The 20,257-nt window shown below is 37.7% G+C and overlaps 1 protein-coding gene across 1 annotated transcript in view; it reads left to right on the top strand.

Moving 5' to 3' along the window:
* LOC140239624 (uncharacterized) overlaps positions 1–5,444 on the top strand; it is a 48,429-nt gene extending 42,985 nt beyond the window's left edge. Inside the window, exons 2-4 of the mRNA XM_072319455.1 lie at positions 777–3,310; positions 4,689–4,861; positions 5,249–5,444. Coding sequence (XP_072175556.1) covers positions 777–3,310; positions 4,689–4,861; positions 5,249–5,444 — 2,903 coding nt within the window. The remainder of the gene's footprint in view (positions 1–776; positions 3,311–4,688; positions 4,862–5,248) is intronic.
* The last annotated feature ends 14,813 nt before the right edge of the window (positions 5,445–20,257 follow it).

The following is a 20,257-nucleotide window of genomic DNA, read 5'->3' as shown; positions in this document are numbered from 1 at the left end:
AAGTTTGTCGGATTGACAGGTGTCGTGGGTTGGTGTTTTTCTCTCTCCCCTATCTCTTTTAATAAAGGAGGGGAGGAGAAAGTTAATTTCGAGAATGGAAACATTCTTTTGTCGATGTTTTCTTTCAAAATACAGGTTGACAAGCGAAAGATGTTAAGTATTTGGCGGTTCTGTTGTCTTATAGAAACGTACTTAAGTGACAAGTTCACCTTCATATACATGTGGACTGAGTGAATGCTGCAATATTAATAGAATACTGCAGTGAAAGTCTGGGGAAAATCGGACAATCCGTTTAAAAGTTATGAAGTTTTGAAGTTTCTGCGCGGTCACTGCTGGATGAGAAGACTACTACAGTGTGTGTTGTCACATGCGTAGAACGATATATGAAAATATAAAGAGAATTTTACAAAATTTTACTCTTTGAAAAAAAAGTGCACATTTCCTCGACTAGTCACTGACGTATGTTAAGGATAGTATCATTCCCTCTGCCTTCTGAAAGAGGCAAGTCAAGTGTTCTTTTATTATGCGAGAAAAGTTAAAATGCGTTGAATTTTCTTTATATCGTTGTACACATGTGACATCACAAGCTGTGGTAGTCTTCTAATCCAGCAGTAACAAAAAACTTCAAAAATTCATATATTTTGAACGGATTGTCCGATTTTCCTCAAACTCTCACTGATGTGTTCTAATAATATTGGTGCATTCACTCAATCCACATGTCTATGAAGGTGGACTTGTCCTTTAATTTCAACTTTAGCATAACCTTAATTTGCTAGATAACTTCTCTCTATTCTCTTCCTTTTCAGGTTTTTCTGGCAGCCTTACCGAGACTTGCACTACGGAGCAAACTTGTGTTGGGCACTGCCCCGGAAGCACTTCGAGTAACAGACGCCCTCCTCTCTGTTACTGTGACCCTGACTGTCATCAGTTCCGTGACTGTTGCAAGGACCAATCTCAATGCGCTACTGTGCCATTCTCAGGCGAGCCCTGGACGTCGACTCCAATTGGGAGGAACTCAACCCAGAGGGCGCCATATAGTTGTATGTATTTGAAAAATTACCGCGATCTCCGGCGGTGGCTGGTAGGCAGTGCTGGACGAACTGAGATAATGAAACATGGATATTTCCTGATAGCATCTTGTCCTAAACTGAGCACGTCAGACATCTCCGCGAACCATCGGAAGCTCTGCGAGCAGGAGAGGGACGAGACGCTACTCAATACGCCAGTTTTCGATCGTGACGGAGTAACCTATAAGAACATGTTCTGCGCCCTATGTAACGGCGTGCCACTTTCAGACACGACATCCTGGACAGTGGAGTATACCAACTGTAATGGATCGTTTAATAGCACGGAGGTATGGACGGAACCACCTCCTGGGGGTGCATTGCCACGATACAGGAAACTGTCAGAAGGACTTCATATGGCGGCTAAACACTGTCACGTGAGTGTCACCAAACCAGCCGACGCCAAACCTCTCCGAAGGTGTTTCCCAGATCTCGTTTCCGATTGCCCGAGCTCATTCCCTGATCACCGAATTCGAACGTGGTGCGATAGTTACCAGTCGGTCATTGTCACCAACGGAATCTACTACAGGAACAAGTATTGTGCGCAGTGTAACCCGGGAGTGCAAGTCAGGTGCAACACGGTGAGCTATTTACCCTCTGACATAAGGTTCTACTCCCTGCGTATAGTTGCGGATTTTGCGAAAGGACATTATTACGTCATCAACCATGAAGGCGAACGATCGGTAGGGTTTCCGCCTTGCTCAAGCCAAGATCAAATCTTTGACATCTTTCTTGAGAAGTGTCGTGTTATCAACTGCGCCAAAGGCTATTTAACGCCTTTTGGAGATTGCATCAAGATACCCTCAACGATACCGGTGTCGTGTGGGCCACAGAAAGAGGAGAAAAATGTGCGTATTGAAGCCCAAATTGTTAACAAGTTTGGCTTTACACCGAGCGAATGCTCGGATATGATTGATTGGTGGCTCTCTTGTGTGGTAGACTCTGGAAACAGTAACATCTTACTCAGGCTGAGCGAACTCACCGGGACGTGTATCATGGACAGTGTGAACAGAATAGCAAACTTCTCGATCACTACACAGAACAGTAGTCATCCCAGCGTACGTGCGTCCCTCTCCAGTCTCGTAGACGTCTTTGCATCGCATTTAGAGTCGCAAAGTATGCCCTGCGATACAAAGTTCATAGATTTTCAACAAGGATGTATGTCGCTGCAGCATGATGCCATAGGGGCTGGAAAATGTCGTGACGTCACAATGAATTCCAGTCGCTCTGTCGATTCGAATGGAAACCAGACAATGGTGACGACAAATCTCAACGTGAACTACCAGGCAAAAATCTTGCAGAATTTGATTTACGTTACGAAGTTTGCCATCAGTGGCAATCAGTTGGAGTCTGACCAACGGGTCATGGCGTGCAACCGATTAGCCCTGGACCACGTGCCCTGTGCTGTGGATGCCGCGCCTTACAGTGACTTCATGGTCCTTCCAATGACCAACGGCAAGGATCAGCTGAAGTATCTCCCTACGGAAATCGTCATTCAGGCCAATCAGTACGAGATCACAGCTAACGGGACTGTTCTAGTCTGTCACGGCGTCCTCGGCAATGTCTCGGCCTCGGTCTCCCAGGCCAGCATCCCAATCTTCAGCTTCTCCTCGGCCGAGATCCTCGTGAGTTGCTTTGGCCTCGGGCTGTCTCTGATCGCCATGTTGATCACGTTCGTCACGTACCTCGTCTTCCCCTCTATGCGAAACCTTCCTGGGAAGACCGTCATGTCTCTCATCGTAGCCCTCTTCACCGGTCAAGGACTGTTCCTCTTCGGTGTCGGCGAGACGCACAACGATATCGCATGCACGGTGATCGCCATCATTCTCCATTACTCCTGGTTGTGTGCCTTCTCCTGGACCAACGTCCTGGCTTTCCATCTCTCCAAGAGTCTCGGCTCGCGAGCGAGCTCCATGAGGAAGCCCCCCTTCATCTCCAAAACATTTCTCCTTTACAGCGCCTACGGCTGGGGAGCGCCTCTCGTGGTTGTCGCCGTCAGCGTCATAGTCGACTTCGCAAGCAATGCCAACTTCCAGTACGGTACTCACACAAGTTGCTGGATCACAGGCGGTCTGGCAAACCTGCTGGCGTTCGGTGTCCCTGTTGGAGCGACACTGCTGGTCAATGTCGCCATGTTCACGAACATCGTGAGCGGCTTTCTATCGCGGAGGGCGCCAGACAGCGGGCTGGAGGGAGACATGCGAAGAAGGAGGAAAAACAGGAGAGACACCATGGTGTCTTTTAAGGTAACAATAAGTGAGTGTGTGTGTGTGTGTGTGTGTGTTCTTGGTGTCAACTGAAATAATGATAAGATTCTTGTCTTTTTTTACACAAAGTCTGCTGTTTATACGCAATATGCGTTTGGTCATGTATGGTGCTTACATTCTTTGACACGGGTTTTTACTCAGCGGGCAATATTCTGCCTACGATGGCTTTTACGCAAGTGACATTTAAAGCTGCCGAACGCAGAGACAGCTTGTTAAAATTTTATAGCGACAGCAATGATTTTCGAATGTTATTTTGCTTATGAAACTGTACATCACTCATCTGCATTGTTGGGGAAGGGAGGAAAGTAATATGGGTGGATTGCACGATCCAAGGCTTCATCGTAGGTGGCGCTAGACCATTAACGAAGCCGATCGAATGTATCTCTCCAGGTAGCTGACGAACGTCTACCCAAAAGGAACAATTACCAAATTAGCACAGACCACAATTATGATTATATTGTTGCAATTTTCTCTTCAAGTCTTTTAATAAACCCCTCAAAATAAATTCTGCAATTAAAGTTTGATGTATCATATTTCTCTTATCCCGGCATTATCTTCATTAAATATGACATCATAAGAAAGCCTGATTAATTATCTTTAAAATGACACCTCACTTGCTATGACTGGGTGTTCTTGAAATGTGCAAAACAGCTCAGTATGGCGACAGATCAAAAGTGAAAAGTCGCAACAATTCTGCTATTGATGATGTACAGTTTTGATGAAAAAAGGCCACTGGAATAAGCAATGCTGAAATGAGAGCACTTACAAAAACTCCCATTTTCTAAACTTTTGATGACTGTTGTTCAACCTTTATGTTTAATTCTAATCTGCAGATACTACTGCAGTTTTTGATTCATGGATGAGGCCTGGAATCTAATGATAATCTCACAATGTATTCTTTTCAAGCACATTCCTTCCCTGAAACGACAAAGCAAATGGGTATTCTACTGTTTGACATAACACGTTTGCTCTATTTTGCAACATTTCACATTTGACCTTTCCTCATACTCAGTCGTACTGTGCATTCCAGGAATGCATAATGTAAACAAGCGAGTTGTCGTTTTAAAGAAAATTAATCAGGCTTTCTTATGATGTCACATTTGAATGAAATGATGTAGTTTTAAGAGAAACGTGATACATCAAATTGGAATTGCAGGACTTTTCTGAGGAGTTTAGATTTGATTAACACGCTTCGTAACATATGTCTTAGTAAAGGCTTTTTCACTCCTTTCTTTATCATCTTCGCCAGAGTCCTGTGGCCTAATTGCAAAATAGAGTTTAATAGGAACTTTACAGGACAATGGAACACTAACACGTCGTTCGTGTTTTAATCGGTCCTTACTATTCTTTTCCACAGATCGCTCTACTGCTAGGCTTTACCTGGTTGTTTGCTTACATTGCTGCATGGGCGGCCATCACAGCGCTGTGGTACGTCTTCATCCTCTTAAACAGCTTGCAGGGAGTCTATATCCTGACCGCTTTCACCTGCAATCGAGGGACGTGTAAGCTGTGGAGATCAAAAGTTTTCAGGTAATAATGATTTGTTAAGAGAAACTCGAATTGACTTGTAGAAGAAAAAAATGAAAATTTATGAACGACGTAATTAGAAGAGGCCATTGCTCTTATTACCTCTCACACTTTCACAAGGAGCAACTTTACTTTCAGCAAAACGGAATCCAAATACGAATCGAATAAGCAGGGAATACTGGCCAATGCTCTTGATATTTTACAGTTGGTGATAAAATAGGCGTAAACCAAATGTCTTGAACTCGCACAGGTTATACAAGTATTCTCAAAGCATGTTTTGATTTATAAGCGTTTCTGCGGGAAAATATAACCTTTCGTAAACCATGTTATTGTAAGTAGGTTACAGGTGAATACGACAGCGTAATCCTTGTCTTTCACTGTCTCCCGCAGGTGTCGCGAGCGATGCTCTAAGATCACACTGAAAACCATGAATAACAACTCAAGCGGACAAAGATGCATCCGAGATGACATGAGCGGAGATATATGCGAGGCGGAAGAGGCACTCGAAGAGGGCAAAGGTCACGACGAAACGATCGAAGGCAACGCCGATACACCGGACAAGAGGTTATCGATCACACCTCTTTGAGTGATGTCCAATCCACGAATAAAAACGGATTGTTCGCATGGTACCATGAACGCATCTCCTGAAAAAATAGGATGCTCAAGACTATACGTGCAATAATAAAACATCACACAGCACTTGCCAGCGGTCGTCAGTTGTTATTAAGTCAACAGCAAAATTCTCTCACGAGGACTTGCAGACTTCATCTATCAGTACGTCAGATTTTAGTTTCTATTTGCAGACCGAAATCGCGGAGACAATGCGAAACCGGCAGAAATCCGATTGAGTCGGATCATCGCCATATTGCTTTGATTTAGAGTTCGTCGAATGTCATGAATGAGTTTGAGTCGGCAAGATATTATTTTAAAAGATTTTCTGCAGATGCACATCATCAAGACGGACTATTTAGCACGTTTGTGAAATGTGAGTGAAGTTTGAGTGTCTTTAACGAATATGTTATTGGTCCCATATTTCCTTTACATTCATAACAATTACGATGTTGCGAACGAAAAATGTAGAAGGGCTAGATACCTAGATGAAGGAGGAAGGAAGGCATGCATAATACGTCGCGCAATGTGCAGATTGATTGTCATGATAAAGCTTGTGTACTAATGAATACTAATTTATGCACATTTTCTAGGGTACCCAGCGAAAGGTCAGTTCACCTGTTTTCACTGAATACAAGTAGGCCTGCGTTACATACTTTGGATGAAGTTTGCACCATTAGTTGTGACGTTGGACACGATGCGACAAAGCTTTGTTGTTGTTGTTGTCAGGAACAACCCTTACTCTGATTGTATGCATAATATTTAAACGTGTTCGTAAAGTTGGCTACTCAGACCAGGGAGTTTCGTCTCACGTCCCTGCTCAGACCGTGATCAGACAGACCAGACAGACCATAATTGAAGGATGAGAACAGAATGCTGTAATTTCTCTGTGTAAGTGCCATGTAAAGCGTTTATAATACGTCAGAGAGGGCTTCTAGGGATCATGTACGGCAGGAAAAATCTATCGTTTCGAAACAGTTACTGAGAAACCTCTGAACCTTGATTTGGAGTATATCATATTGGCTTGCTCCTAGATACTGACAATGCATGTCCATGAAAGTGACGTCACTGTCAGGACTTCTTTGTTCTCTATTAATTTTCTGGATAAATAAATACGACAATAATTATAACGTTTCCATACAATCAAAAAGTTACTTTCATATTGCACGATAATCATTTGGATCAGAAATTCCGAGAGGTAGGTTTTTGTACTGATATTATACCTATACAGGAACAAACATTATTGTGCAGATTACTGAGTATATCATTATCAGAACTTAATAAATAGAGCTTTGAAAGATATTTAAGTATTTGGACTATGAAATCAGACCTGTAAATTCTGTTTTAAATGATATACACTTGCATAGGTATAACTTTCGTATGTAAGTTGTTAGTGAATACGAATCTTATTTTTCTCCTTTTTTATATACTTTTTCTCTTGGGGCGGTTGTTGGAATTCTTTGATAAATCTCAGGCATTGTCAGATGAGACTTGAATGGAAGTGATACATTATTTTGTCCTCGGTATACCACACAGCAGCAGCCACATCTGTACCACGGCTCTAGGCTCACTCAAGCACTGCTGAAACGTTTATGTGTGTTAATGAAGGCCTCAATGTGTGCTTGTGTCTGTGTGTGCATGTGTGTATGTGACAGTTATGTCAAGAATGAAGGCTACCATCGCTATAGATTAACATAGAAAGCAATCTGAGATTCTGTATGTTTGATACGCTTTGTATTCACTACTATTGAAATCATCAATAGGGAAAGAATCTGTCGCAAATTTGCGACTGCAACGATGACTTTGTGGAAAATATGAAAACGTCAATGACAGTAAACAACATAATTTTACAGAATATCGTTTTTTATGTTGCAGTGGAATTTTGATCGTTTAGCCTATCATTGAGGATTATTGTTCCTTAATGCTGCTCTCTGAAGACAGTTTGATTTATATATGTTCGTCTAAATGCGTTTAGAGCCACATCATATTCTGTCGTTTAATTTTCAATACAGATGATTGTTTGATACATATGCGGCTGTTTCATTTTCAATCTAAACCAAGGACAAGTAGCACATGATAATTGTGGAAAACAAGATTTTGGTTCGCCTACTTAGCTGCAGTTTGTATTAGAAATAATGCTTGATTTCAAGTTGTAGTCCGATCCCTATAGACATTGCTGTTGGTCGTAACGTTGTCTTAACTCATAATGGTGCTGCCATATCCTGCCGGGAAAAAGGGTAAATATGCGTATGTCAATGCCAATTCATTTGCCATCTAGTCAAGTACACTCTTCCTGCATGATAATGTTAAAATAAGTAAGAACAACCCCTCCCCCCCAAAAAACACACACACACACACACACACACACACACACACACACACACACACAAACAACAGCAACCACAACCAAGTAACAAAACTTGTAAGAATCATGCTTTCACTCTCAATTTTTAACTAACAAAAATCAAACTTGACTCTCACATAATATACTGCTAAGCCGTCACAGCAATTATTAATTTTATGATTACACTTCTACCTAATACAGGGAAATTGTAAAGGGTAAACCCTGATACTTACAGACTTATTTTTGTTAAAGCCTTTAGCGAGAGCTTTAATTTGTTATTTCGCCACTTCGGTTTGATACAGGATCAGCAACAATGCCAACATTTAGGACCAAGCATCTTATAGTTTTTAAGCAGGAAGCATGGAAAGGTAAAGCGTTTACTGCTGTAAATATGATATGTTGATGTACTTTTTCATTGTAGAATGTTGTAATATAATTGAGAATTGTTAAATATTTATTGAATCGTCTGTAATCTCAGTCTAGTTGGAAGGTCAGATTCGAACAGCATTATGACGTCACTCGAGAAGCTCAAATGCTGACATACATGTAGGCTTAACACCAAATGGTCTACATAAATACTGTTCTGTGATTAGTCAAAATGGAATCTCGTGACTAATGCTTGTATAGAACAACTGATGTACAACGATGAAGCTGATTACCAAAGGATGATATTAAACTTCACACTGACAAAAGCTTACTTGTACAAGAATGTGTATGATGAGTGTCGTGTAAGTACGGTGTAGTATCATACGGTTTTCTATGATATTTACTGTTTTTATATAACATGCACCTAGTTATCCCATGTGCACATTACCTTACAACTTTTGAACAACTTTAGACAGACGAAGATATTCATTCACCCCATCACACAAGTCATTTACACGTGCTGGTGCTATATATCATGTCGTAGAAATAGAGCAAATTACATCTCCATATGGCAATAATCTCTCGTATCATAGTGGTATTTTATTCACCACCATGCCATGATTGGAAGGCGTCTTATGGGCTGTACTTTCGGCACTTTCTCTTTCTCCTCGGTACTTTCTCTGCACATCAGTACAACTTAATGATGAGATAACAGTCAAAAGCTGAACACCAACATTAGGACTGCACGATGCAACATTCGTTTGTAAAATAAAGGTTACCCTAGTACTAATTTTAACGCTGAAAAAAAAGAAGAAGATATGATAGCGCGATACTATTAGGAGAGAGAGGGAGAGGGGGAGGGAGAGAAAGAAGAAGAAAGAAAGAAAGAAAGAAAGAAAGAAAGAAAGAAAGAAAGAAAGAAAGAAAGAAATAAAGAAAGGGTAGGAGGGAGAGAAAACATGTCCTATGGAATGTAGGCGTTTTACCTTGCTGTAAAGTGATGACTGCGGTTTTAGATTCACAACGCATTCTTCACTCTTTCGACAACATGTATAGCGCCACCTATCGGCGATGCACATACTCACTTGCTTTTGAGGAAAAAAAAAACCCTTTCAGATTTCCCATAGTGATGCAAAGACTCATCGTAAGTGAGGTTAATAAGTACACTTGCCAATCTTGTGCTGTTGCATGGCAACTAATGCATATCAAGAATGAGTCATTCCGAGCCTTCTGCCATAGCGAAGTTCTCTTTTGTGAAAACCAGCAAACGCCAGCTGCGTTTCAAAGAAACCTGACGAGGATTCTTCAGACGTTCAAATGTCCACTTGAGTATTTCATCATATTTCTTCATATTGGAAATAAACTAGAAAATGTCAATCACTTTTTTTTTCTTGTTAATGTCTACTGAAGTCATGTTTTGTTTGTTTGTTTGTTTTTTGTTTGTTTTTTGTACTAAAGCTGCAGCTGTGTTATAAAACATTACCTTCATGTCGGTCATCCGTGGAATACGCAGGCCACTACACAAGAAGACATTGAAGACTGCATCTTATGTGAGGATGGCCTCGCAACTTGATATATTAAATAGTCCCCCCCCCCCAACATGAATTCTGCCGGAACTTGAATAGCTTTATACAACTATGCCGAATGTTAAAGGAGAATGGAATCCATGTATATTGATATATTTATATGGATTGATTATATGCAAACAAAAATGATAATGATATAACACATCAGTGTTATAACAGTGTATAACAAATCAGTGTTAAGAAAATCATTCTACATGCATTTTATAGCATGATAAATGAGCACTTCTCTTACATCTTTCAGAATGTAGGAAGAATAAAATTATCCTCGATATTAATTTTGTTAGTATCTGAAAATAACGCGTAGAACTTGTGAGATGCTATTGATACCTTCTTTACATCATTGCCCTATTGTGGCATGACGAAATAGCAACTTTGAAACGAAACTTTGAAAATTCTTAGCTTGCCAAAGAAATGTCCGATTTTTCTCAAACTTCATTGATAGGTTCTATCAGAAATTCTGCATTCACTCAATGCACATATATATTTGGGTGTCATTCTCCTTTTGCTATACTTGGTTGCTTTCCCGTCTTTGTGCACTAAATCACGCAGACGTCAAGCTGAGAGCACTGTCTCCCTCCCTTTACGTCGTCTCAGAAGGCTCTATCGATAACAACAGACCGCCTATGCGGATTTTCGAGCAAAGCTTTCAGTACACTTTGCAAGGCGATCATATCCAAAGTCAAAGCAAGAGGAACCTCCTTGGTCGAAGCCATTGAGTACAATATCGCATTCAACAAATCACATAAAAACACCTGCACACAGACACAGACACACAGACAGACAGACACACACACATGCATTCATAAAATGGTGATGTGACTACTTGGTGCAAATATTATTCATTCTGATCTCCAATGTTAATCCAACTTGTACGCATGCGTGACCAGTGTTGTGTATGGGCAAAATGTATGGAAGACGCAGTGGGCTGCCACGCCCCAACTATCTTAATTACACATGCGCACATGGAATAAGCTGTATCGATGTACAGTAAGAGAATTATGCACAAACAGTTAGGTAATCTTACGACGTACATAAAAATCCATTCCTCTATGTGGATGTGGTATACAGGGCCTACTCTATTCAACGATCTTACTACTAAAATCTTAAGTATGGCTTTTGAAGGATGTTCACATGCTATAGGTACACAATACTACGCATATCTGGACGAGTGTAATTGTTCAAACAGAAAAACAAAATATGTAACAACTTTTCCTTATAATGGTGTGAATGCAAATATTCATATATATATATATATATATATATATATATATATATATATATATACTAGTATATATATAAGTACGTAAATAGATAGATAGATGGCTTGGTAGATTGATAGATAGCTGGGTATATAGATAGATGAAAAGATAAATGAACAGATAGGTGACCAATGCGATGAGATACATAGACAATCGAATAGGTATATAAATAGATAACATATTGATAGATAGGTGCAAGAATAGGTAGATAAATGAATATATAGTTAGACAATTCAACAATCAATAGATATTTAAGGAATAAGACGGAGAAAAAAGATAGAGAAATAGAGAAGGAAAGTTGATATTGGATTTCATCAGTGTATGCGCTAACTTGAATGATAACACGTTTGCACTATGCACCATTTCGCCTTTGTTTCCCCATTCGGCATCTGCTCGGTGGGTGGTGACTGGACTATCTATGACATGTATCATTGTAAAATGCGTATTTCTGAGACCATAATCTTGGCAAGATTCTACTTATGATATTGGTCTCCTGCACTTCTATTTTAATAAGATTTGCTCAATTTGTTTTTTGAACACCAGATACATGAAATCTTTTTTGTTCTCTGAATACGTAAATGACACCTGCCCGTATTTATTCATTTTGTACTATGAAGAAAATCAGTGTTGTTCATTTACCTGTTTCCATGTGTTTTCACTCTTCAAATATTACTCAATAATTTAATTCAAACGACTTTCTGTTATATTCTGTAAGAAAAAGAAATCAAGTCATATCAAATCAAATCAAATCAAATCAAATCAAATCAAATCAAATCAAATCAAATCAAATCAAATCAATACAAGAGCATTACCATTACACTTACCAACGCTGTAAGTCTGCACACATTATGTGAAATGAATTTCTGAATAAATTGCCATGAACATAATTTTTTGTTTGTTTTTTGGTCTACATAAATACTGTAGAGTTGATATACGACTTTTTGAAAACATGACTAATTGACTATCAACTTAAACCAACCGAAAATGATTTCTATGTGAAATTCTATGGGAAATATGAAATGCAAGAAAAAACAAACAAACAAAAAAGAGTAAGAGAAAACCAAAACCAAAACCAAGACCAAAACCAAAACCAAAACCAAAACCAAAACCAAAAATGCAGGTGAGCTAGTCGACGTGCCTGTATCACAGACATAGGGTAAGCGGCCACGGTAAAGGCGGACAGCTCTCCGTTAGAAGCGAGAGTGAATGGTATATTTTGTCAGCGGCATTACTCAAAAGACGATCGTCGGTGACTGAGAGAGAAAACCTACCATCAGCGGTGGTCATTATACTGCTACTGCTACGAAATTGATCGAGGATCGTTGATATTATCTGAAGCTTACTTGGTTCACATCACATCGTCTTTTAATTCAGCAATCGTTAAATATTTTGCAGCAATGATATTATATGAGTCTAAATACCTTTTGATCTTCTTTCCTATCAAGAAGAGATTGAAGCAAACAGAGACGTTGCCTTTATAAGAGTTAAGAGAAGCCAAATTGTGTTCGACAAGAGGAACTTACATCCTTTTAAATGAACAACCACAGATGCGAAGAAGCAGAAATCTCTGTATAACCCATGCAAGCGATTGAGCGCAGATTAAATTGTCGGGTCATGGAATTTTCGCAGCTCAGGTTACCGCAGCTCCGCAACATTCACAATCCTGAAAAGGATAGCAAATGGCTGATATTGTCATTATTGATTTTCCTGTCATAATTTTCAACATCACCTGATTCAGCATGTAAACAGATTGAATTCTTTGAATTTAAGTTTGTGTGTTTTATTCCATCATATTGAATCATTCCTTGTCAATGAATTAAACGAAATGCATAACCCCAAATATATGCTCTGCTTCCAACGGTCAACTGCTGTTGAGACTGTGATTAGAATAGTCTTTTTATTCGCGTATTTAAAGGCTATGCGCTGATTGGCGAAATTAGCAAGCAATGGTGTTACTATAAGTAACACCTTTTCTACCGTACTTAAACTTTGGCTGCACATAACATGGCAGATAAGTTTTATCGCAATGAGTAGAGCAAGAAAACTAACAATACATCACAGGTATACCTGCTTTATGCTGTAACCTAAAATTCTCTCAAAGAGAATTTAAATCCCTACTTGTGGAGGCCAAAACATTTGCATTCAATGGTGATTATTTAACTGTGTCTAGCTGTCACTTACGCCATTTCAGTACCAGCTAGAACAAAGACGAAAATTGCTAAATTCCTTAATTACCAGTTTTTCTTTGTTTCAAATTATTCATTACTGCTTTATTTCAGAAACTGTTAATTGATCTATTTATTTCTGCACTTCTTTTTCATACATAAATAATACTCCAAAAATAATAATCCAAATACAATTCAACAAAGTTTTTGAATGCCATATGCTATGAATCTAACAGTAAAAAAGAAAAACCACCCAAACAATAGGTTAGTTATTAATTCAATTGTACGACATTATTCCATGACAATACAATATGAAAACAAGAGGGTGTTATTTTATCCACATGCAAAATTTAAGAAACACATGTACCTGCCGTTCAAAAGACAAATTCAGCAACTCTAAATGTAACAGAAATACAGGAGACCATCATAATAAGCAAAATCTTGAATAGGATAATGAACTCAGAAACAGCTGTCTTTACAGTACGAAAAATCAAGGGGATATTTGATTTACCACTCACTGAATGGAGAAAAAGAAAGAAAATAGTGCAGCAGTGCGTTATGCAAAAGTGTGAAGAGTTTGTGTGGAGATGACCTGTGTGTACGTAATAATGACTGTGTCTTTTATATCCATGCTTGTCGTGTACGTTCAGTTTGTACGTTCAGTTTGTACGTTCAGTTTGTACGTTCAGTTTGTAGAAGAATTATAAATTAACATTTATCCGCATCCGTATAAGAATACAATATGCATACACACGAATAGACATCTGTATATATGTGTACATCTACTTCATCAATCAATATGGCTAATGGCTGCCCACCAGTTCATAAAGGTAATCTTTTTCAGCTACCCGAACAACCTCTGCTAACAGGTTTTAATATGATAATATTAAGTATTATATGTAATATGTGTATATATATATATATATATATATATATATATATATATATATACATATATATATCCTTGAATACACGTCAAAATCACAAGGATTCAAGGTTGCAAGCTGTAATACTTCTTTAGCGAGGATTTGTCCAAACACGAAACCTACAAGTTCAAGTAGCAAAATAATGGTTGCAACCTGGCATTGGTCAGATGTATTTGTACGTATGCCCTTCAGATATTTCAAATACTTGTTGTTTTGTTGCGCAGGTAAATCTTTTTGAAGAATGCAATAGATATCGGGAACTTTATCTTATATTATAAAAAAAAAGAAGTTTCCAAGTCTAATGGCAAATGCATTGATCGCCGGAGGCGACAGGTATTGTTAAATCGAATAAACGTAGGCATGTACAGGAATGCATGAATAGATGCATAGTACTTTGTAAGATATTAGTCCAAAGGAAAATATGGATTCCATACATTCAATGGATCCCGTAAGGTCATCATACTACAGAAGAAAAGAAAAAGGAGAAGAGGGAAAAAATACTTGGCAAAGACATTTTTCCGGGGCTTTTAGATTATTGATGCGGTTTCATCGCTCTCCTTTGAAGTGAAGTAGAGCCACGGCGGCGTACAGACGTTGATGTACCTACGATATTGATTGGTCTTTTGTCATCCCACTTTGAATGGAATCCTTGAGCACTTGTTAAAAGACAGCTTGCGAATATCATATACTCTTCCTCTCGCCACAATTGGCGTTTCAGTCATTTTATCTGGAGTCCTCTCCCCCCCAACAATTAGTAGACTAATGGAATATATGTTTGTGCCTTTTCTTTTCTTTTCTATTTTTTATTTTTGTTAGCGCATATTTGCACACGGATTCCGAGTAATGTTCAGATAAGTATATTTATTTGAAATGTTTCCCGGTGAAGTTGCAAAATCACCAGGCAAACTTTGCCAAACAAAAACCAAACATGCGCGTGCGCACATACACGCACACACTTACTGCAATACTCTCTGTCATTGGTCTCTGTCTTTCTCCCTCTCTCTCTCTCGCACATGCGCGAATACATCAAAGCACAGAGAGGAGAACACGCCGCTCAAGTATACACACTGAGAGTTAACAGCGGGAGAGAGGGAGAGACATGTAGACACAGAAATAGAGAGAGAGGGAGAGAGAGAGACTGAAAGGTAGATAAGAAGAGATGGTCCTATATACTGACAAAGAGGGAGAGAGAAAGAGAGAGACAGAGACAGATAGAGGCGGAGAGAGAGAGAGAGAGAGAGGTGACGCGAGATGCCGGACCGGTAGAGATGCAAACCTCATACATTCTTATGCTTTTACCGCATGAGAGTTCTGCATTATAAGCTACAACTATTCCAATAACTACTATTGAATTTCTCAATCTTCATTAATATGTTTGAGTTTTCTCACTCTTACAATTACAACATAACCCAGCACGATGAACGAAATGTTAGCTTAAAAGACCAAACAAAGACCAAAGAAATTTGATCTCCGGTAAGGACATATGGGGAAATCCCCTTTCATGCGAGAAAACAGGTAATCGTTGTTTTTTTTTTTTTTCAAATATAGACGCTCTTTTTTAAAATCTCATTTCTATCAGGTATTACTTATTTCCTCTTGAATTTTTCGTATAAATGTCTTATATACCTTTGTTTTGGCATGCATCACTTTATGCCTTTGCTTTATGTTATCAAGAGTATGTAAACTTGAGTTCTTGCTGGAAGAGTTTTCAAGTTTTGAATTGGAATAACTTTTTATGTTATACATCCATATATTTCGATAACTATTCTAAATACAGCTGTTTTATTTTTTTTTTTATTTTAAAGAGCTAGTATATATTTTCGGTTTTGATGGGACTTAAGGTTTCCAGCTTTTTGGCACGATGAGAAACTTGCTACGAAATATGAAAAAACATATAATTCTAAGAGGAATTCAAATTTCATTGGTAAAAATTAGATTTTGAAATAGGCTGAGATCTCAAAACAAAGCGATACCAATAAAAAGAGGGACACATGCACGCATTATTTCGATCGCTTTGTTTTTCTTTGTTTTTGGATGTTTCAGCCATTTCAAAACCAATTTTTATCAGATAAACTTTGAAATGCTCCTAGAGTTGTATACCTTTTAACATTTCATAGAGTGGTTTCTAAGTGTCTCGCACAAAGCTTAAATCCTGAATCATCATCTCAACCAATACTATACAATACCTTTTACACACACTTACACACACAAAAAGATGTCATTGATTTGTTGATTTATTTTTCTTCCAACATAATTTCGTACATAAATCAAGTTTTTTTTTTTCAGTAATATCACATATAATACCAGTATACAGATTACAAGATAGTACATGATTCGGAGAAGGAAAATAAATTAGTTAATTCATTCCATTAACAAAATATATATCATATTTCTAAATTTCCAAATAATTACCTGAGCAATCATGCAGAAGAAGGACTGCAAATGCTTGAACACGTGGCAGCAAAGGAAACCTACCTACATAATATACATATTTTATTGACCAGAATGGGGAAATAGTACTGAACATCTAAATGCATCATGTTTTATATTCTAGTACATATATGCTAATAGAAATAAAGTGAATTAAGATTGTGATGACAACAGGGTGATGATGAGAAAAAATGTGTAATGAAGACGAAAGTGATGGTGGTATATAAAATCATATTTATGAAATATGATGTTATATTCATACTATCAGTATGTAATTTTTTAGCTTGGATTGCACAGGACCTTTATGTGAAGCACCATTCACTTGATGATCTTGTTATGCTATCATATCATCTAATATGTTATGCAGCATGTTGAAATGGGTTGAAATAGATAAACAATAAACCGCAGAATGAGTGTTTCCACATTAGTCAACCATTATTTTTTTTTTCAATTTGTGCTGCCCTTACTTTCTACCTATCTGAAAGATTTACAAGGTATTTTGTAGATTGAAAAGTTATTTCTTCCCCTTCCGGATTCACTTCACGTGTCTAAGTGTATCTCACAATTGTTATCGTTTTTGTTCGATTAGAAATTGGCATAGTTGGTGCCCAACAAATTACGATGGGTTGTACTGTTTTGAATGAGCCGCAGCCCTTCTTGGTCTTGTTCAACTTTTGTTTGCAAAGTACTACCTTTCGGTAACCAACCACTTCTAATTCAACAATTTAAAATCAATACAACTACAGACATAATCGTTGCCTTCATCAAAAGTATTATGATTAGAAAAGCTACACCAATGTTCAGAATACTTACATTGATTGCTATTAGAATGACTCTAAATATAAAAAGAAAGTTAAGGAACTTTGAGGTACAGCATACTTCTATACAAAAACAGTAGCATCAGTTATGATCTTATGTAGAGAGGTCCTCAATTTCTCCTGCACTTTCTGTACACAAAAGTATAATAAAATAGGCCACAAATCAGCTTTGAAAAAAGCCAACAACCCTGAAACTGTAACTCATCCGCTACAGAGTGATAATTGTGGATCTGTAAAAAGATGAGAACACTTATGCACGGAATAAAACTTCTTTTTAAAATCATGCCGAGAGAAGATACTTCGCAAAGATTTGGTTGTAAGCGAAAGCGCGTTTTGGCAGCTGGGAGCTGTACGACCATTCCAACTGTCTAGTTGGGTTTGTGTCATTTTTCAAATGGAAACGAAATCATCAATTACGCGATATGTAAAACAAATTTACATAAACTGGATAAATATCTGAAAACGAGGTACACGATACAGTACAACAGGGTGAAATACAAATATTATCATTATGTTTCACAAATGATATCAATAACAATCACATTTAATTTGTATTCTTTCACTGTGACTAATATTTCTAATTTGTGAAAGCTTGTGTAAAGTAATAATGTCATAACTTTCTTATCTTGAGTACGAGTTTAATTGTTTGCAGAAGGTGATTATTCCTAACAGGTGAGATTTTCTGATTATTCAGTCTTCTTGGGCTAACAAAGCAAAAGCAACAACAACGAAAGGAGACTTGGCGAAATTAAATTCGAGAATAAACATCAGCTCACAAGGCAGTCATGAAAATCAGAAACTTTAGTTTCATTGTCCACAACCTTCTCCTCTCTAACACTATATATTTTTAATTTTTATTATTTGGTTCAACAATCCGTTGTGAAGAATTACAGGAAAAAATATCTTTGTTTCAGATAAAGGGAGAATAAGTTAGAGACTGATCAAGACTAGGATCCCATAACAATATAGCAGGACCCCCCCCCAAAAAAAAAAGAAAAGAAAAAAAAACCCACCCTAACAAAAACAACCCAAAACATACAATATGCCATGATAAAATATGCGACAACATAACATGAAGCGTAGAGAATTGGAAAAGGAATTCAAAGTTTATTTAACAATAATTGGTTTTGAAATGGATTAGATGTCCAAAACAAAGCAATCCTAATAAAAGGTGGGACCCAACATTTATTAGGATTGCTTTGTTTTAATTTGTTTTTGGATATCTAAACCATTTCAAAACCGATTTGAATAAAATAAACTTCGAATCTGGACATTTTGTTCCTATTTCTTAGTATTTCGTTGATTAATAGAATACCCAATACCCACACCACCACATTGATGAGGATTTATGGCCCTAGGTATAAAAGGAATATCATTATCTTAACAATATCGTGTATATATATATACATATTAAATCAACCCTATTCCCGATGTAAACTGCTTCTACATCCATTGCCTTCAATTCTATTTCAAATGTAAATATAATGGATGAAACAAAACATAATGTGCATCACTGATTCTTCAATGACATTGAAATCAGTGATATCAATGGTTTAAATCATGAAATAATATGGTAATTTTGTAATAAAATTTATCCATTTATTTCAGTGGTTGCAACTTTGGCAGTTGTGTTATGCAATTCATAATTGAAACGCACGGAAGGTTACTCACAAAGAAATGAAATGAGTACTGAATTGTCATGATTTTCCAAAAAAAAAAAAAATCATATAATCAATAGCGCAGTATAGATGAATTACGAATAAGGGCAAGCAGATCATTTGCTGTAACTGGCGATGCATCTATAAGCTCACTAAACCATATACTATCTGGCTCAACGCCTGGAAACCTTCATCCCCATGACAACGCGCATGCGTCGATCAATCCTCAAAACTACAAATATAAAGGACGACCAATTTTCATGCATCCCACTACTTACAAAATTTTGCATACATGTGCATATCAGGTCGTTTAAGGTGATTTCTGCGCGGTCTACGAATCTTTCATCATCACTTGTAACGCTTCAGTGAGGTGAGTATTGTTTTCATCAGTTTTATTTATGGTTTGCATTTTTGTCATTTATGCTTGCTTTGCTTAGGGTTGCATAAAATTGTGATATTATCATGACAGGAGTATAAGCAAGAAAAATTAAAGTCTTCAGTCTACTTGATTATGCTAACTTAGAATATTCATATGCAACGATGTACATCCCCCTAGAAAATAAATTGATAAATGGACAAATGATAATGATAACAATAATGAATTGTAGCTGTCGCACGTAACGTGATCTGCATTATTCCCCTCTAGCCCAATATGCAAACAAAATTTCAATTGGATAATCAATGAGCTTTAAGATATTTCGGATGTATTCTGAATGACAATTTATAGACCTACATTCTCTTCATCATTTCCCTGACTTTGATCAGGGAACCCAACCTCAAACTGATAAAACAACAACACTGCTTAAAGGTTTTATGATTTGTACCCATTGCACAATATATCTATTCATATATTTGTATTTATGTTACAATCATTAAATTTGACTTTGTTAACCTCCTCATTCTAAAGGACAGCCATGGAAATTCATCGTGTCTACGTTTATTTGCTATTCGTCACACTTTATGGATACGTCAGCTGTGAATATATCGAATCTGAGGGGATGTCAGAGTTATCATTTACTCTTTCAGAAAAGAGAGACGATACCGAAGCTTTCGACAAATACAATGTCATTACAAGGGATTTTTTGATAACGAGTGATTCGTCAATTCTTGAGGCAGAAGACAGTCTTTCGATTTTCAGCGTCTCTGAAAGTTCGTCAGTTCTGTCCGAAAGCGACCAATCAACACAGGTGACTTGGTTATGGCAGCCTATCGTCTGGAGCTGGGTGACCATTTTAAAA

This window comes from Diadema setosum, chromosome 16, assembly GCF_964275005.1.
Source record: "Diadema setosum chromosome 16, eeDiaSeto1, whole genome shotgun sequence".
NCBI lineage: Eukaryota > Metazoa > Echinodermata > Echinoidea > Diadematoida > Diadematidae > Diadema > Diadema setosum.
The sequence above is the reverse complement of the archived record's forward strand: the minus strand, read 5'-3'. Positions and strand labels throughout refer to the sequence as shown.